The sequence below is a fragment of the Barbus barbus genome (genome assembly GCF_936440315.1).
Source record: "Barbus barbus genome assembly, chromosome: 9".
Taxonomy (NCBI): Eukaryota; Metazoa; Chordata; class Actinopteri; order Cypriniformes; family Cyprinidae; genus Barbus; species Barbus barbus.
Genome location: NC_136737.1, coordinates 13,925,295 through 13,939,660, shown reverse-complemented (window position 1 = coordinate 13,939,660; position 14,366 = coordinate 13,925,295). Strand labels below are relative to the sequence as shown.

The 14,366-nt window shown below is 36.8% G+C and overlaps 1 protein-coding gene across 1 annotated transcript; it reads left to right on the top strand.

Annotated features, from left to right (window-relative positions):
• Positions 1–11,190, top strand: LOC306874775 (mesoderm induction early response protein 2-like). Its single transcript, XM_079425017.1, has 12 exons — positions 1–1,588; positions 1,697–1,825; positions 2,719–2,839; positions 3,124–3,203; positions 3,965–4,034; positions 4,162–4,313; positions 5,244–5,325; positions 5,515–5,609; positions 5,763–5,893; positions 7,493–7,617; positions 7,874–7,994; positions 10,456–11,190. The coding sequence occupies exons 1-11, from the start codon at positions 1,424–1,426 to the stop codon at positions 7,951–7,953; spliced, it is 1,230 nt and encodes a 409-aa protein (XP_079281143.1). The 5' UTR covers positions 1–1,423; the 3' UTR covers positions 7,954–7,994; positions 10,456–11,190.
• The last annotated feature ends 3,176 nt before the right edge of the window (positions 11,191–14,366 follow it).

Genomic DNA, 14,366 nt, shown 5'->3' with positions numbered 1-14,366 from the left:
GCTTGCGCAGAATCGGAATGGCGGAGGTAAGTGAGCTGCGGGGCTCGGGGGAAGAACAACACAACGATTAAATGATTCAGCCGCTCCGGTACACTTTAACAACCAGCCGCGCATTAACGGACAGCGTAAGACCCGGCCCGTCTGATCGACCGACTCAGAACAAGGCAAAGCTAGACGGTCATTAATAAGGAGGAAGTTAAAATGGGAGCGTTCCGCCGCGCTCTCTATCTATCTCTACGTCTGCTGCGTTCACGAGCGTTTCATTCTCCAGATCGAGCTCCGTTCAAAACAACGAGAGAGCGGCGAGAGCGCTGGTGCTGAAGTGTGTCCCAGGTGCGCACGGGTGGCAGGTCTAAAGTTCCAAAACTTCAGATACTGTCACTTCCCTAAAACTGTTTCCTTCTCGCACCGGTTCAGAGTCACGGTGCAAATGTTCAGCACTGACTTACAGGAAAGCGCCTGAGTGACAAACTTCAGTAAACCTCAGTGTGATCACACATAAATGCGGAGAAACTTAAGAAAAGACACTTTAAATATGTGTGTGGTGCTTGAAAGTCTTTACTTTGAGCTTTAGACTATGTCTAGAAGTGTTTTAGGAGGTAAACATATTCAGTTTAGTGGTATAAAGTCATTCTTCCTGAAGAAGACTTGTAATATGAGGGGAAAATGTATGTAGATGTTATCTAGAACATGTCTCATAGCGATTTTGTTCTATTTCTTGAAGGTTACTATCACATTTGAAACTACCAATAACTATTTTGGTGTAAAATGTTACTGTTTTTGTAAGGTCTTATATTCTGGAAGCTCTAGTGCAGGTAGTAGCTTTCGGAAATGTTCTAATAAGTTCTTCTCTTGGACAAGTTACTTCACAACATTGTTTTGAACATAATTCATGTTCGTCGTATGAAATATTGCTTGAATTGGTCTAAAAATATGTGAAGAGTAATTAATAATAATTTTAACTATGGTATTTTGTTGGAAATTATGGTAGCTGTGGTGAAATTTTGCAAGGATTTCATGAAATGTCATAAGATTTACTTTGTACGCACTTCAAGAAGTGAGAAATGTTATTGACAATCATACTGGTTTATTTGGATTTTTGCTTGTCATAACTTATATTTACCAGGTGTTGTAACTAATGGCTTTTACCTCCATAAATACAGGGGCTTCAAAAGGTCTTTGGATGCACAAGTCACTTTTAAACTGAACCTTTTCTCAAAAGTTTATTCTAGCCCTTTCTCCAATTAATTTTAGATTTAACCAACATTTACCAATGCAATTTTAGTGCATGTATGAAGTCCGTTCTCCTCAATGTTTTGGTTTTAATTTTAAACAATTATTGTTCTAAAATTTTAATTTAATTCATTTTGATTTAATATATTTATTGAGTATTATCTGTTCTCACTGTGCTTTAGCTGTGCAAATGGGCTCCAAGGACCAACGGCACAGTCGTGTAGACATTTTCCACCAGGGCTATGCGGGGCCGCTGGAGGCCCTTCCCCGGGCAACCACGTTCCTAGAGGAGCAGGACGGGAGCCTGGTGGCCCTGCGGAGGCAGGCGATAAAGATGGCAACTAAGTCCCATGCAGTGAGTGGAACTATTTTTTTTGCTGTGCATTGATAGATTGGATTAGATTTGTTTTAATACTGATGAATATGAGGGGGAAAAAGGATTGTTTCGATCACCTTTCCACAGGGGGTTGGTGAGATGCCCCTTGAGCAACTGCTGGCACTTTATGGGTACAACATGCCTGATCCTGTCCTGCAGCAACAACAGGAGCCAAATGAGTTGGCAGCTAGTCTGCCTGAATTGACACTGGACAAGGTCACTATCATTGAAATAATCAAAGTATTTGTTAAAAGTAACCATCTGTGCTTATCCATCTTATTTATAACGTAAGAGTGGGTGCGAGCGTTTGTAACTTCAGTGTGCGAGGCTTACAGTTATTTACCTGTATAAAATCAGTCCATTGTGATGCTTGATATTGCAAACTGGTATTTGTTTTTTCATATTACTTCTTATATTATCACAGGTTTGTAGCACAGATAGGTTTGCCGTTTACTGAACTTTCCTATTCTTCCAGTCATTTACCTTTAGCGGTTAATGAATCAGAAGTCTCATTGAAAGAAAAAGCTTCTGTGTTGCAGAATACGGTGGATTAAAATTTGACAATTTCAATAGCAAAAACCATCAACTTAGTTTCTCATAACCTTGAGTTTTTATCTCAAACTGTGGTTTTATTTCTCACAATTTTGACTTTATTTCTTATTTTAAATCTCATATATCTCATATCTATTTATTAAATTGTGATTTCACTCTAACGGTGTGGTAAACTTGAAAACAGAAGACCATGAAAAAAGACCAATTTTTTTTTTAAATGTATAGCAATGCATTAAGTTCAGCTCACACATAAGTCACTTTTAAACAAAGCAGCTTTCTGTTGGTCAACTTTGCAAATTTGTGTGACCAAATTGAACCCGTTGTGAAATCTTTTGCCCTCAAGTGAAATTCCCAATATCATGGATTTCTATTTAAAATGACTTGATACCACAGAAAATCACAGAACCACCATAAATGAGACTGTAACTTATCTATGAAAGTTTTTCTTTGCTTGTCCTCCTCAGTAAAATCTTAAAATGGTCCTTGTAACTTCTTTAGGAAACTTAGAAAGTGAAAATGCTGCCTTTTAGCTGGAAATTAAATCAATCTTTTTATAGGTTCAGATAGGTAAAGCTCTACTCTCAGGAGCGGAGGATGTGGACAGCCATTCCTCTGCTGATGACCTCACACTCTCCGTCACGTCCCATTCATCTGACCTCTTACGATGTCACCTAAGAGGTACAACAGCAAATTACAATGCCACTTTTTGTACTGTACTCCTAAGCGAATATTCTTGTAAGCAATGTCAGTCCTTAGCAATGCTAGTTGCCCTTTTTTCTTTGCTATTTGTTACTTTATATTTTGTTAAAGATGATTTGTTCACGCTGCACATACATTTGGAACTTAATCGTATTTGTCTGTGACATATTTTGCTGGCAACATAATAAGACATTTAGTGTGTGTTTATTTTCTATGAAAAAAAATGTTTGGGCTTACTCTCAAATGTTTCTTTACTTTACCAGGTGATGACAAAGACACTTCAGTCAGCTGCTCTGAAGATGACTCAGAAAGCACCTCTATCCCCTCCAGTGATGGCTGCAAGGTAAAAAAAGAAAAGAAAAGAAAAAAAGATTCATGTTATAATTTACTATGTTTATATTGATTTTATTGAATTGATTTTATTGAATTTTGTTTAGTAAATTTCTATGACATTGTGTTTGATGTGTTTTGAAGATACATCTTTTAATAATTAAATTTATTTGGGTTTATATATAGGGTTATGTATTTTGGAAATTATAATGGTCCAAGAATAGAGCCTAGTGGGACAACATAGTTAAAAGTATCAGTAGGCCCTTGTGTGTAGAATAAATCAAAATGGCAGGTTTTCTTACCAAATACTTTCTAAAGGATTTCATGCTGGAAAACATGATCTTCAGAGTTTGTTATTCATGCTTGCATTCAGCAAGGACTTGTCAATTTGGTCAAAGTGTAGTACTTCTATAAATCACCAGGCATTGAGGATATTAGAATGAAGGATCATGTGACACTGAAGACTGGAGTAATGGCTGCTTTGTCATCACTGTAATAAATTAAATTTCTATTACACTTATCAATCTATTATAAATCCATTATTTGAGATATTTCACAATATTGTTGTTGTTTTTTTTTTAATCAAAGAAACATAGCCTGGGTGAGCATAAAGTACTTCTTTCCAAAACATCAAACAAAATTGTATTGACCTCAAATGTTTGAATGGTTGTCTCTATAAAATAGAATTGATAATATTTTGTAATGATTTCAAAATGTCAGCTTAATGTTAAAAAACATTGCAGTAATGCTTTTGTGCCATGTTTTGGTTATCAGGACATCATGGTGGGCCCCCAGTATCAGGCTATAATTCCTTCTCTCTGTACACACACTTATTATGAAAGAGGTGAGTGTCTTCTCTTGTCTGGTGTCCTTTACACTGGCTCCAGGGATGTGGTTTCAGTGGTTTGTATTGCATAACCAACCTGCCAGTCCCCTGGGATCCACACCTGTTTTGTTACTGTTATCCCCAGCTTATGAAAATAAGGACCAGTTATTGTGGACCCCAGATGTGTTGTCAAGTCTGGCTGTAGAGACGTTTTTGCTTGAAGTCCAGAGAAAATGGAGTGACGATGGACCTACAAACACTTTGACCACAGGAGATATAGTCAAAGACAATGAGCAGGTTGGGTTGAATCACACAGATACAGCTCTTTTCAAACAATCTGGAAGTGGCTGAATTGGAGGGTAAAGCTTGCTAGCAATGTTATGTTGGTATAATTTATTTACTATTACAGTATTTATCGATATATTGATATTATATTTGATTAAATAATAATTTTCAGTTTTTGTTTTAATTTAAGTTTTAGGAATTTAATGTTTTTTTAAAAAATATTTCTATATAGTTTTAATTTTAATTAATTTTCATTTCAGTTTTGGTAATTTGAGTGCATAAATTATTTATTTCAGTTATTTGCCAAGGCAAAATCTCTCATTTTTGTTTACTTTTAATCAAAATATAATGGTCCAAGAATAGAGCCCAGTGGTTCCCCTGTACTTTTACTTTAAAGTCCACTTGAAATCAAAATTTACACTGTATACTTTGTTAGCACACATTGCTAGCCTTGAGGTGAATAATTTATCTGAACAATTTTGTGAACAATAAGTTAATCCAAAAAATGGTCTTGTAATCTTTAATCAAAATCTGAAAATTTGCTTCTGCTCTGGAATGGCATTCCTTCTCTAAGGACATCAGTTTGACAGCTTGGGCAGATTATTCTTAACCACTGTTATTTTGCTGCGAGCAAGAGATCAAAATGTGTATATATATATATATATATATATATTTGAAAGATTTTACTCCAATTTATGCTGGAAAACATGATCATTAGGTTTTGCACAAACTTGTGAAGTTCATGCAACTTTGGTGCTGCTGTCATTAAAGCAAAACAGCAGCATGCCAAATATTAAAATATTCTGAAATTACATAGATGCATTTTCCGTAGTGATCTCATTCTTTCTACCTCACTGTAACTTTTTGTCTTTAGTGGTTCATGTTTGATCTTTCAGTGGTTGAACTTACTTTAAGTGGTCTTTCATTCTATCACTTTTGTAGGCTCTATATGAACTAGTGAAATGCAACTTCAATGCAGACGAGGCACTAAGAAGATATCGCTTTAATGTCAAGGTTTTCAATGGTAAGGCCTCTGCTAATTTTTAATAATTAATAATAATTTTTAATAATTTTTTTGTAATTTTTCTGCTTTGTCTTTCTTTCTGTTATTTTCTTTCTCAAACCTTATTTAGTAGGCAGTCAAAAAATTTAATCCATGCATCCATCTCCTAGGATGTATAGCAGGTTAATTTCAATGTAAAAATTGTTCCAGAAGAGCTTTGTGGCTGGAGTGAGGAGGAGTGTCGTAACTTTGAGTATGGCTACCGTGCCTATGGGAAGAACTTCAACCTCATACAGGCCAACAAGGTGAACCCCATATCTGTTTTGAGTTTTCCCATAACATACATTGTTTCCCAGTAGATATTGCTGCTGATGTTTCAACCATTTTCATTTTATAATTTTTTTTGAGAAATGAGAGTCCCTTAATGTGTCAGTCTCTGTTTATTTGCCCTCATCCAGGTCCGCACACGCTCAGTAGGTGAGTGTGTAGAGTACTACTACATGTGGAAGAAATCAGAGCGACATGAGTATTTCACACAGCAGACCACCAAGCTGGGTCGGAAAAAGTGCAATCTGCCATCTGGCAACACGTGAGTGTGTTTTTTTTTTTTGTTTGTTTGTTTGCTTGCTTTTATCTTTTTGAGGAAAGACTTAATAAAGATTAAACAAGTAATAATGAAGTGGTACAGAATGATTTAAATGAACAGGTTGCATTTAAATAATTTTGGTTCTGTTTCAACAGCAAATTCAATGAATAGTTCACCTAAAAATGAAAATTTGCTGAACATTTTCTCAGCCTCAGGCCATCCAAGATGTAGATGAGTTTGCTTCTTCATATGGAGAAATTTAGCATTGCATAACTTGCTCACCAATGGATCCTCTGCAGTGAATGAGTGCCGTCAGAATGAGAGTCCAAACAGCTGATTAAAAACATCATAATAATCCGCAAGTAATTCACATAACTCCAGTCTGCAGTCCATAACTGCAGGGTGATATGGCCACAGCCATATCACCCTGCAGCCCAAGACCGGTTGCCCACTGAAGCTAAGCAGGTTTGAGCCTGGTCAGTACCTGGATGGGAGACCTCCGGTGAAAAACTAGGTTGCTGTTGGAAGAGGTGTTAGTGAGGCCAGCAGGGGGTGCTCACCCTGTGGTCTGTGTGGGTCCTAAAAAGCACCGTCTTTCCGATGAGACGTTAAACCGAGGTCCTGACTCTCTGCGGTCATTAAAAATCCCATGGCACTTCTCGTAAAGAGTAGGGGTGTAACCCCGGTGTCCTGGGCAAATTCCCTCTACTGGCCTTTGTCTATCATGGCCTCCTAATAATCCCCATCCACTTGATTGGCTCAATGACTCTCTCTCCTCTCCACCTGTAGCTGATGTGTGGTGAGCGCATTGGCGCCGTTGTAGTGTGGCTGCCGTCACATCATCCAAGTGGATGCTGCACACTGGTGGTGGTTGAGGAGAGACCCCCCCACATGATTGTAAAGCGCTTTGGGTGTACAGCAATACACAATAAAGCGCTATATAAATGCATCATTCATTCATTCAGCCCATCAATCAGTTTTGTGAAGTGAAAAGCTGCATGTTTGTAAGAAACAAATCCATCATTAAGGTTTTTTAACTGTAAACGTCTGGCAAAAATATTATTCCATAATCCATGATAATGCTTCCTCCACTGAAAAAGTCCATCCCCTCTCACAGAATCCACCAACATGTATTTAGAACCGTTTTGGACTGGTTTTTGATTGTAAACAGTGCTTGATCTGTGCATATTTCTCTCCTGATCCAGACGAGATGTCTTAATGATTTCTTACAAACAAGCAGCTTTTTGCTTCACAAGACATTAACTGATGGACTGGAGTCGTGTGGATTACTTGCGGATTATTTTCATGTCTTTACCAGCTGTTTGGACTCTCATTCTGACAGCACCCATTCACTGCAGAGGATCCACTGGTGAGCAACTGATGTAATGCTAAATTTTCCCAAATCTGTTGTGGTATCTTGAATGCCCTGAGGGTGAGCAAATTTTCATTTTTGGTTTAACTTTTTACAATTTTACAAATTGTGGAGGCTTTCATTTCTTGGCATGATGAACGAAATGAACCAGGACAAATTTGATCACACTGAAAACAAAATGTACCTTTTTTTAAAATTATGATCTGATGATACTTAAATATGTCTCTCAGAGAGGATGCTGAGGCAGATGGAGATACTGGTGATGTGGAAGGTGCCACTCAAGGTTTGCCAAGTAGGTCTTCCATTCAACTTCAACCTTCATCGCCACCTGCAGTCATGGAGCTGGATAAACAAGGTGCATTCTACTAGTTCTTTGATATTACTTACCCTTCCACATGCATATGAGTTCATTAAAACCACCCATTGGTACCAGCTTCTTCATTTATGTTCATTTGTTTATGTCCAACATAAATGCTTTTTTTTCTTGATTTTGGGATGGATGGTCAATGGGTTATGATTTGTTTCATTGTTGTTTTCCATCCGCCACATTTTCCCCATTGTATTTGTGTTCTTTTATGTTTTGTCGCCTTTCATTTGGTCGTGCGATCCAGAGGACAGCCTGAATTGCGCAGCTCAATTTCATGGTCGTCCACGACGGAAACGCACACCGCGCTTTCTATTAAAGCCCTGAGCTTCCTGCTCACTGACAGCCTAAAACTGACAGACAAACAGGTAAAAACAGAAATATAGATGTGCCAGGAAATGGATTATGCCTGTTATGCAGTACATTTTCATGGCAATCATCATTTGTGTCTTCATATAGTGAATGAAATATGAAACTGATTGTATGTGTATATGTATGTAGCTGATTTTGTACGTTTGCCCACCGACAAAGAAATTGTCAGTCTATAATTTTAATGGTAGGCTAATTTTAACAGTGAGAGACAGAAAAATAACAAAAAAATCCAGGAAAATGCATTTAAAAAAAGTTTAGTAGTAGTAAGTATTTGACCCCTTTGCAAAACATGACTTTTTTTCTTTTAGTTTCTTGTAGTTGGCCACCAGGTTTGCACACATCTCAGGAGGGATTTTGTCCCACTCCTCTTTGCAGATCCTCTCCAAGTCATTAAGGTTTCGAGGTTGATGTTTGGCAGCTCGAACCTTCAGCTCCCTCCACAGATTTTCTATGGGATTAAGGTCTGGAGACTGGCTAGGGCACTCCAGGACCTTAATGCGCTTCTTCTTGAGCCACTGCTTTGTTGCCTTGGCCGTGTGTTTTGGGTCATTATCATGCTGGAATACCCATCCACGACCCATTTTCAATGCCCTGGCGGTACATGGCCCGTCCATCGTCCCTTTGATGCGGTGCAGTTGTCCTGTCCTCTTAGCAGAAAAACACCCCCAAAGCATAGTATTTCTACCTCCATGTTTGACGGTGGGGATGGTGTTCTTGGGGTCATAGGCAGCATTCCTTCTCCTCCAAACACGGCGAGTTGATGCCAAAGAGCTGGATTTTGGTCTCATCTGACCACAACACTTTCACCCAGTTCTCCTCTGAATCACTGGCAAACTCCAGACGGGCCTGTACATGTGCTTTCTTGAGCAGGGGGACCTTGCGGGCGCTGCAGTCCAATTTCAGTCCTTCACGGCGTAGTGTGTTACCAGTTGTTTTCTTGGTGACTATGGTCCCAGCTGCCTTGAGATCATTTGACAAGATCCTCCTGTATAGTTCTGGGCTGATTCCTCACCGTTCTGATGATCATTGAAACTCCACGAGGTGAGATATTGCATGGAGCCCCAGTCCGAGGGAGATTGACAGTTATTTTGTTTCTTCCATTTGCGAATAATCACACCAACTGTTGTCACCTTCTCACCAAGCTGCTTGGCGATGGTCTTGTAGCTCATTCCAGCCTTGTGTAGGTCTACAATCTTGTCCCTGACATCCTTGGACAGCTCTTTGGTCTTGGCCATGGTGGAGAGTTTTGAATCTGATTGATTGATTGCTTCTGTGGACAGATTGTCTTTTATACAGGTAACAAGCTGAGACTCCCTTTAAGAGAGTGCTCCTAATCTCAGCTCCTTACCTGTATAAAAGACACCTGGGAGCCAGAAATCTTGCTGATTGATAGGGGATCAAATACTTATTTGACTCATTAAAATGCAAATCAATTTATAACTTTTTTTAAAACTAATAAAACTTGAAATATTGAAATTGTAATAGCTATATTTTATTACAAGTTGTATAGAGGTCATTTTAAAATAATTATGCTACTTTGGCTTGGCTTAATGTAGCCATTTTTGCTCTTTTTCGGTGATGTGATAACGTCTAATATAAAAATGTGCAGTTTATTAAGAAGTATTCCTGAAAGGATTTCAAGAAATAGTCATTTTTCCTTTTATATAACCATAATGATCTACACACATTTTTGGGGAGAATTGTTATATTTGTAATTATGTTATATGTTTTCCTTTGTGTGTCCTCAATATCTTGTTCCATCCAGTAACTTTTAGCATAAGTTAAACGTTAATTTAAGTTAACGTTTAACACTCCAGTAACAATTCCACCCTGTTGCAGAAATGTGTATATCAGAATTTCACAATATGATTAAAAAAAACTTTTGCTATTTGTTTAGAATGGTGTTATTTTAGTATTATTTACAATATTATTAATATAATTTACTATTATAGAATTGTATAATATTTCTAAACCGTTTTTATTTTTATATTTTCAGTTTTCTTTTGTAATTTTTTTTGTGCTTTTATCATTGTATTAGTTTTAGATTTAACAATTTTAGTACTTCAACTTAAAATTAATGTATTTGTTTTTTTATTTCAAGTTTTTCCATCTATATTATTTATAACTTACCCTAGCTTTATATCAATTAGCAAAAAATATTTTTAATAATTTTAGTTTAGTTAACAATATCACTAGTATGGTATCAAAAAAAATTCTAAAGATAGTTATGATTACAGGTTGTGTTTTCTTACCATTGTGTGAAAATAATTAAGTTAAAGTGTCTGAATTTGACTAAAGCATATTTGTTCAATCTAACAGTTATGTCCCAATACTGCAATAATAAACAGCTCCTTGAAAAAGTTCTTGCCAAAGTACAACAGAAGCTCAGTTTTTTAGTTTTTCTGTTTTCCCTCAAATATTCAACCACATTTTCTTTATGCCTGTTCATTCTTCCAGGTTCTGAGCGAAACAATGGAGAGATGGAACTATGTGCAGGATCTTGCTCTAGCCCACAGGGGCAGCAGCCGTTCAGACAATTTTCGCTTCTCCCACCAGCGCTCCAGACATCAGACGTGGCCTCCCAATCCACCCAGCTTTACTTCTCCTCTCTCCCTTGTAGCCACTCCGTCCCTTCTTCTCAGCCAGACTCAGGGCTCCTTGGAGCAGGTTTTTACCAACTACAACTGGGGTATTTTCCTGAAGATCCTGCACCTGCTTGCTCAGAGAATGTTTCCTCAAGAATGCTGCAACTTGACTTTTCTTCAGCTTCCTCGCCTGTCCCACCCATCCCAGATTTTGGGATAATCGGTAGCCTCTTGTGCACACCTTCATCCATCAGCTCCGCACCCATCCAACACAGCGAAGGAAAACATTCCAGATCTAAGCAAACGTGACGACTCTCATTCACCTGGAAATTGCAGTTGTTGCTTTTCAGGCTACATAAGAAGAGTCTGAATTACAGGGATAGTTCAACCAAAAATGAATGTTTTGTCATCATTTACTCACCCTTATGTCATTCCAAACATGTTTGAATTTCTTCTGAGGAACACAAAAGTAGATATTTTGAAGCTGATTTCATCCATACAATGAAATCCAACAGGGTCCAAAACTTGCAAGCTCCAAAAAATGCATAAAGGTAGCATAAAAGTAATCCAATGGCTACCAAAAGTACACTAACTTTCAGCTCTTGAAAATTTTCCCCATTGACTTAAATACTGAAGAAAGTAGTGCATACAGGTTTGGAACGACATGAGCGTGATTAAATGATGGTAGAATTTTTGGTAAACAATCCTTTTAATGTAATATTTCATCTGTGTTGTCTTTTAAACTATTAAAATAATAATTAGGTGTTTTAGGAAGCTAGGTGTCTCTTGTCAGACTACTACATGCAATGAAAGTGTTTTTAACTACCTAATTTTAAGCTTCTTTGGGAATTTGAGTGGGTTTACATCTCTTTGAGATGTTTGGTCTCACTAAGACTCATTTTCAGTAACTGTTCAGTAATTTACTGCTTGTACAGTTAATTGCTCCTTTCATTGCATGTAGTTCTTATACAATAAAACTTTTTTGTTAAAAGAATAGTTCACCCAAAAATGAAAATATGCTAAAAATGTGCTCAGCCTCAGGCCATCCAGAGTTTCTTTCTTCATCAGATTAGGAGAAATTTAGCATCACATCATTTGCTCACCAATCGATCTTCTGCAGTGAATGGGTGCCGTCAGAATGAGAGTCCAAACAGCTGATAAAAACATCACCCCAGTACATTAGTTAATATCTTCTGAAGCAAAAAGCAGTGTTTGTAAGAAGTAAATAATCAAAGCATTTTAACTTGACAAAATACCAGTCCATAATCCACTGACATATTTATTTTTTTGGGCTGTTTTCACTTGTAAATGGTGCATGATCTGTACATATTTCTCTCCTGATTCAGATTAGATGATAAATATGACTAAGATGAATCATATTTTTGCCATATTTTGAAGTTAAAAACGTGTTAATGATGGATTTGTTTCTTACAAACACAGCTTTTTGTTTTAATTGATGGACTGAAGTTTACTTGTGGATTATTGTGATGTTTTTATCATTTCTCATTCTGACGGCACCCATTCACTGCAGAGAATCCATAGGTGAGTAAGTGATGTAATGCTACATTTCTCCAAACCTGTTCCAATGAAGGAACAAACTGAGGGTGAGGGTTTGTGTATACTTTCAGCAAATTAAAATTTTGGGGTGAACGGTTTCTTTAAAGCATAAAATGTTTTACTTGCAAAGACGATATCATCAAGTGAACTACTAATGCAGCCGCTTCGTCCTGTTTGTTGCGATATTCTAGCTTCCCGTCGTAGGTTCTCTTTGTGCAATAAAAAAAAAACACAAGTTCCTCAGGGGCTCCGATCGTTTCCCTCTCGGTCTGGTCCGTCAGTACTTCAGTACTAAATGTTGAAGAGGGTTTTTGAATGGTTTATGAATATACGCTCCACATATGCTTTGCCAACAAATATAATCCTGATGTAAGTGGCAGATTCACTGCATTAAGTTTCTCAGGTTTTGCAGCCAGTTTGTGCATCTGTTGTATTATGTGAATCCACAACCTGTCAGTCCACCGTACTACCTACAATCCTTCGCTAACCAGAGAAACAGGCAACGTCAAATCTAGTGTAGTACCTCATTTGTGACTGGGCTTCTGTTAGTTATGAATTGAAAGCATCATGTATCACCATCATCCATATCCCTGTATGCTTCAGTGTGTTTTCTAATTGTTTAGTCGGCTTTAAGTTTTGTCTATAGTTTACACAAGGTTCAGAAGATACGAAAGGGAGACAAACACTGCCTTGGCTTTTTTTTTTTAAGCAATGTATGTATTACTGCTCCTGTTATATTGATTTATTGTCCCTGTTATTATATTTTGTAAATAATAATAATAAAAATATTAATAAATAAGCAGCATGTTAATTAACTGTTAAATAATAATAAGAAATCTCTCTTGAGCACCAAATGATTTTTAAAAGGATCATATGACTAGAGCAATGGCTCCTGAAAATTCTTCAGCTTTGTCACAGGAATGAATTACATTTGAAAATAAATTCAAATAGAAAACAGTTCTTTAAAATTGTAATAATATTTCACAATATTACAGTTTTAACTGTATTTTTTGATCAAATATATAATACATCATTGATGAGCATAAGAGACTTCTTTCAAAACATGAAAAAATCTTACCAACCCTAAACTTTTGAACAGTTGTGTATATAATTCTACACTTTTAAAAATATATTACATTTAATTTAATAACTTTAATACAGTTGAATTATAATTTAATATGACTTTATCTCATGTTGTCTCTTTTCCGTGAAACATCTCAATATTGAAGCATGAATACTTTCTTGTGCTCTGTTTTAATTTGTAATTACATCATATACTCCTAGTTTCACAAACAAGGCTTAAGCCTAGTCCTAGACTAAAATGTAAGTCTGAGCTGTTTCAATAAACTTGCACTGACTGATATTAAAATATATCAGTGCCTTTGTTTTGTCTCAAGATGCACCCCGTAATGTTTTTTTTAAGCATGTTTATAAAAATTACTTAAATGGCGTAATTGAACTATGGCTTAATCCTGGTTTAGGCTAAACCCTGTCTGTGAAACCGAGCCTAGGTGTTGCGAAAATACGTAGGCCTGGGGCCTGTTTCATAAAACAAGTTTACCAAATAAGCCAGGCTTATTTTAGTTAGTCTGACTTATTTTGAACCAAATCAACTGACAACAAGTCAGACTAACTGAAATAAACCTGGCTTATTTGGTAAACGTGTTTTATGGAACAGGCCCCTGGTGTCAGACTTCCTAAGAAAGCTATTTAGTATTGTCAACATCAGTTTGTCCTCCTGTAATATTGTATTGTGTCCACTAGAGGGCATCTCAAGCAAGCAAAGAAAGAAGCTGATCAGAGGCACAAGCTTCTTTATAGTATAATCCATATTAGACCAGACCTAAAAAAAAACTTTGTATTTCTAATGAAAAGTAATCTGTCGTTATATCCAGTGACATTACATCTCAGTAGAATTCAACAATCAGTAGCCTGTTAACCATCAGCGTTACTTTTTTTTATACTAGCATACATTATGAAAGTATCATCTATGAAGCATTTGGAAATTAAAAGACTTTATTTTTAGTATTTTTAACAGCCTTAACGTTTCCACGTAAAGTTCTGGTAACTGTCTGTTAGTTGGGTAAATGTAGCCTACTAGGCCTATTATTTTTTCCAAACATTTGTTAGCTGTGTAGGCGATGTGACCCTGTACCACAAAACCATTCATAAGTCGCATGGCTATATTTGTAGCAATAGTCAAAATTATACATTTTTCTTTTATGG

What these genes read in the sequence shown, in the direction of transcription:
- LOC306874775 (XM_079425017.1), top strand. Translation starts at nt 1,424, where the DNA reads ATGGGCTCCAAGGACCAACGGCACAGTCGTGTAGACATTTTCCACCAG. An exon ending in ACACACTTATTATGAAAGAG is followed by an intron (nt 4,035 to 4,161) that starts GTGAGTGTCTTC and finishes TGTTATCCCCAG; the next exon opens with CTTATGAAAATAAGGACCAG. An exon ending in CATGGAGCTGGATAAACAAG is followed by an intron (nt 7,618 to 7,873) that starts GTGCATTCTACT and finishes CGTGCGATCCAG; the next exon opens with AGGACAGCCTGAATTGCGCA.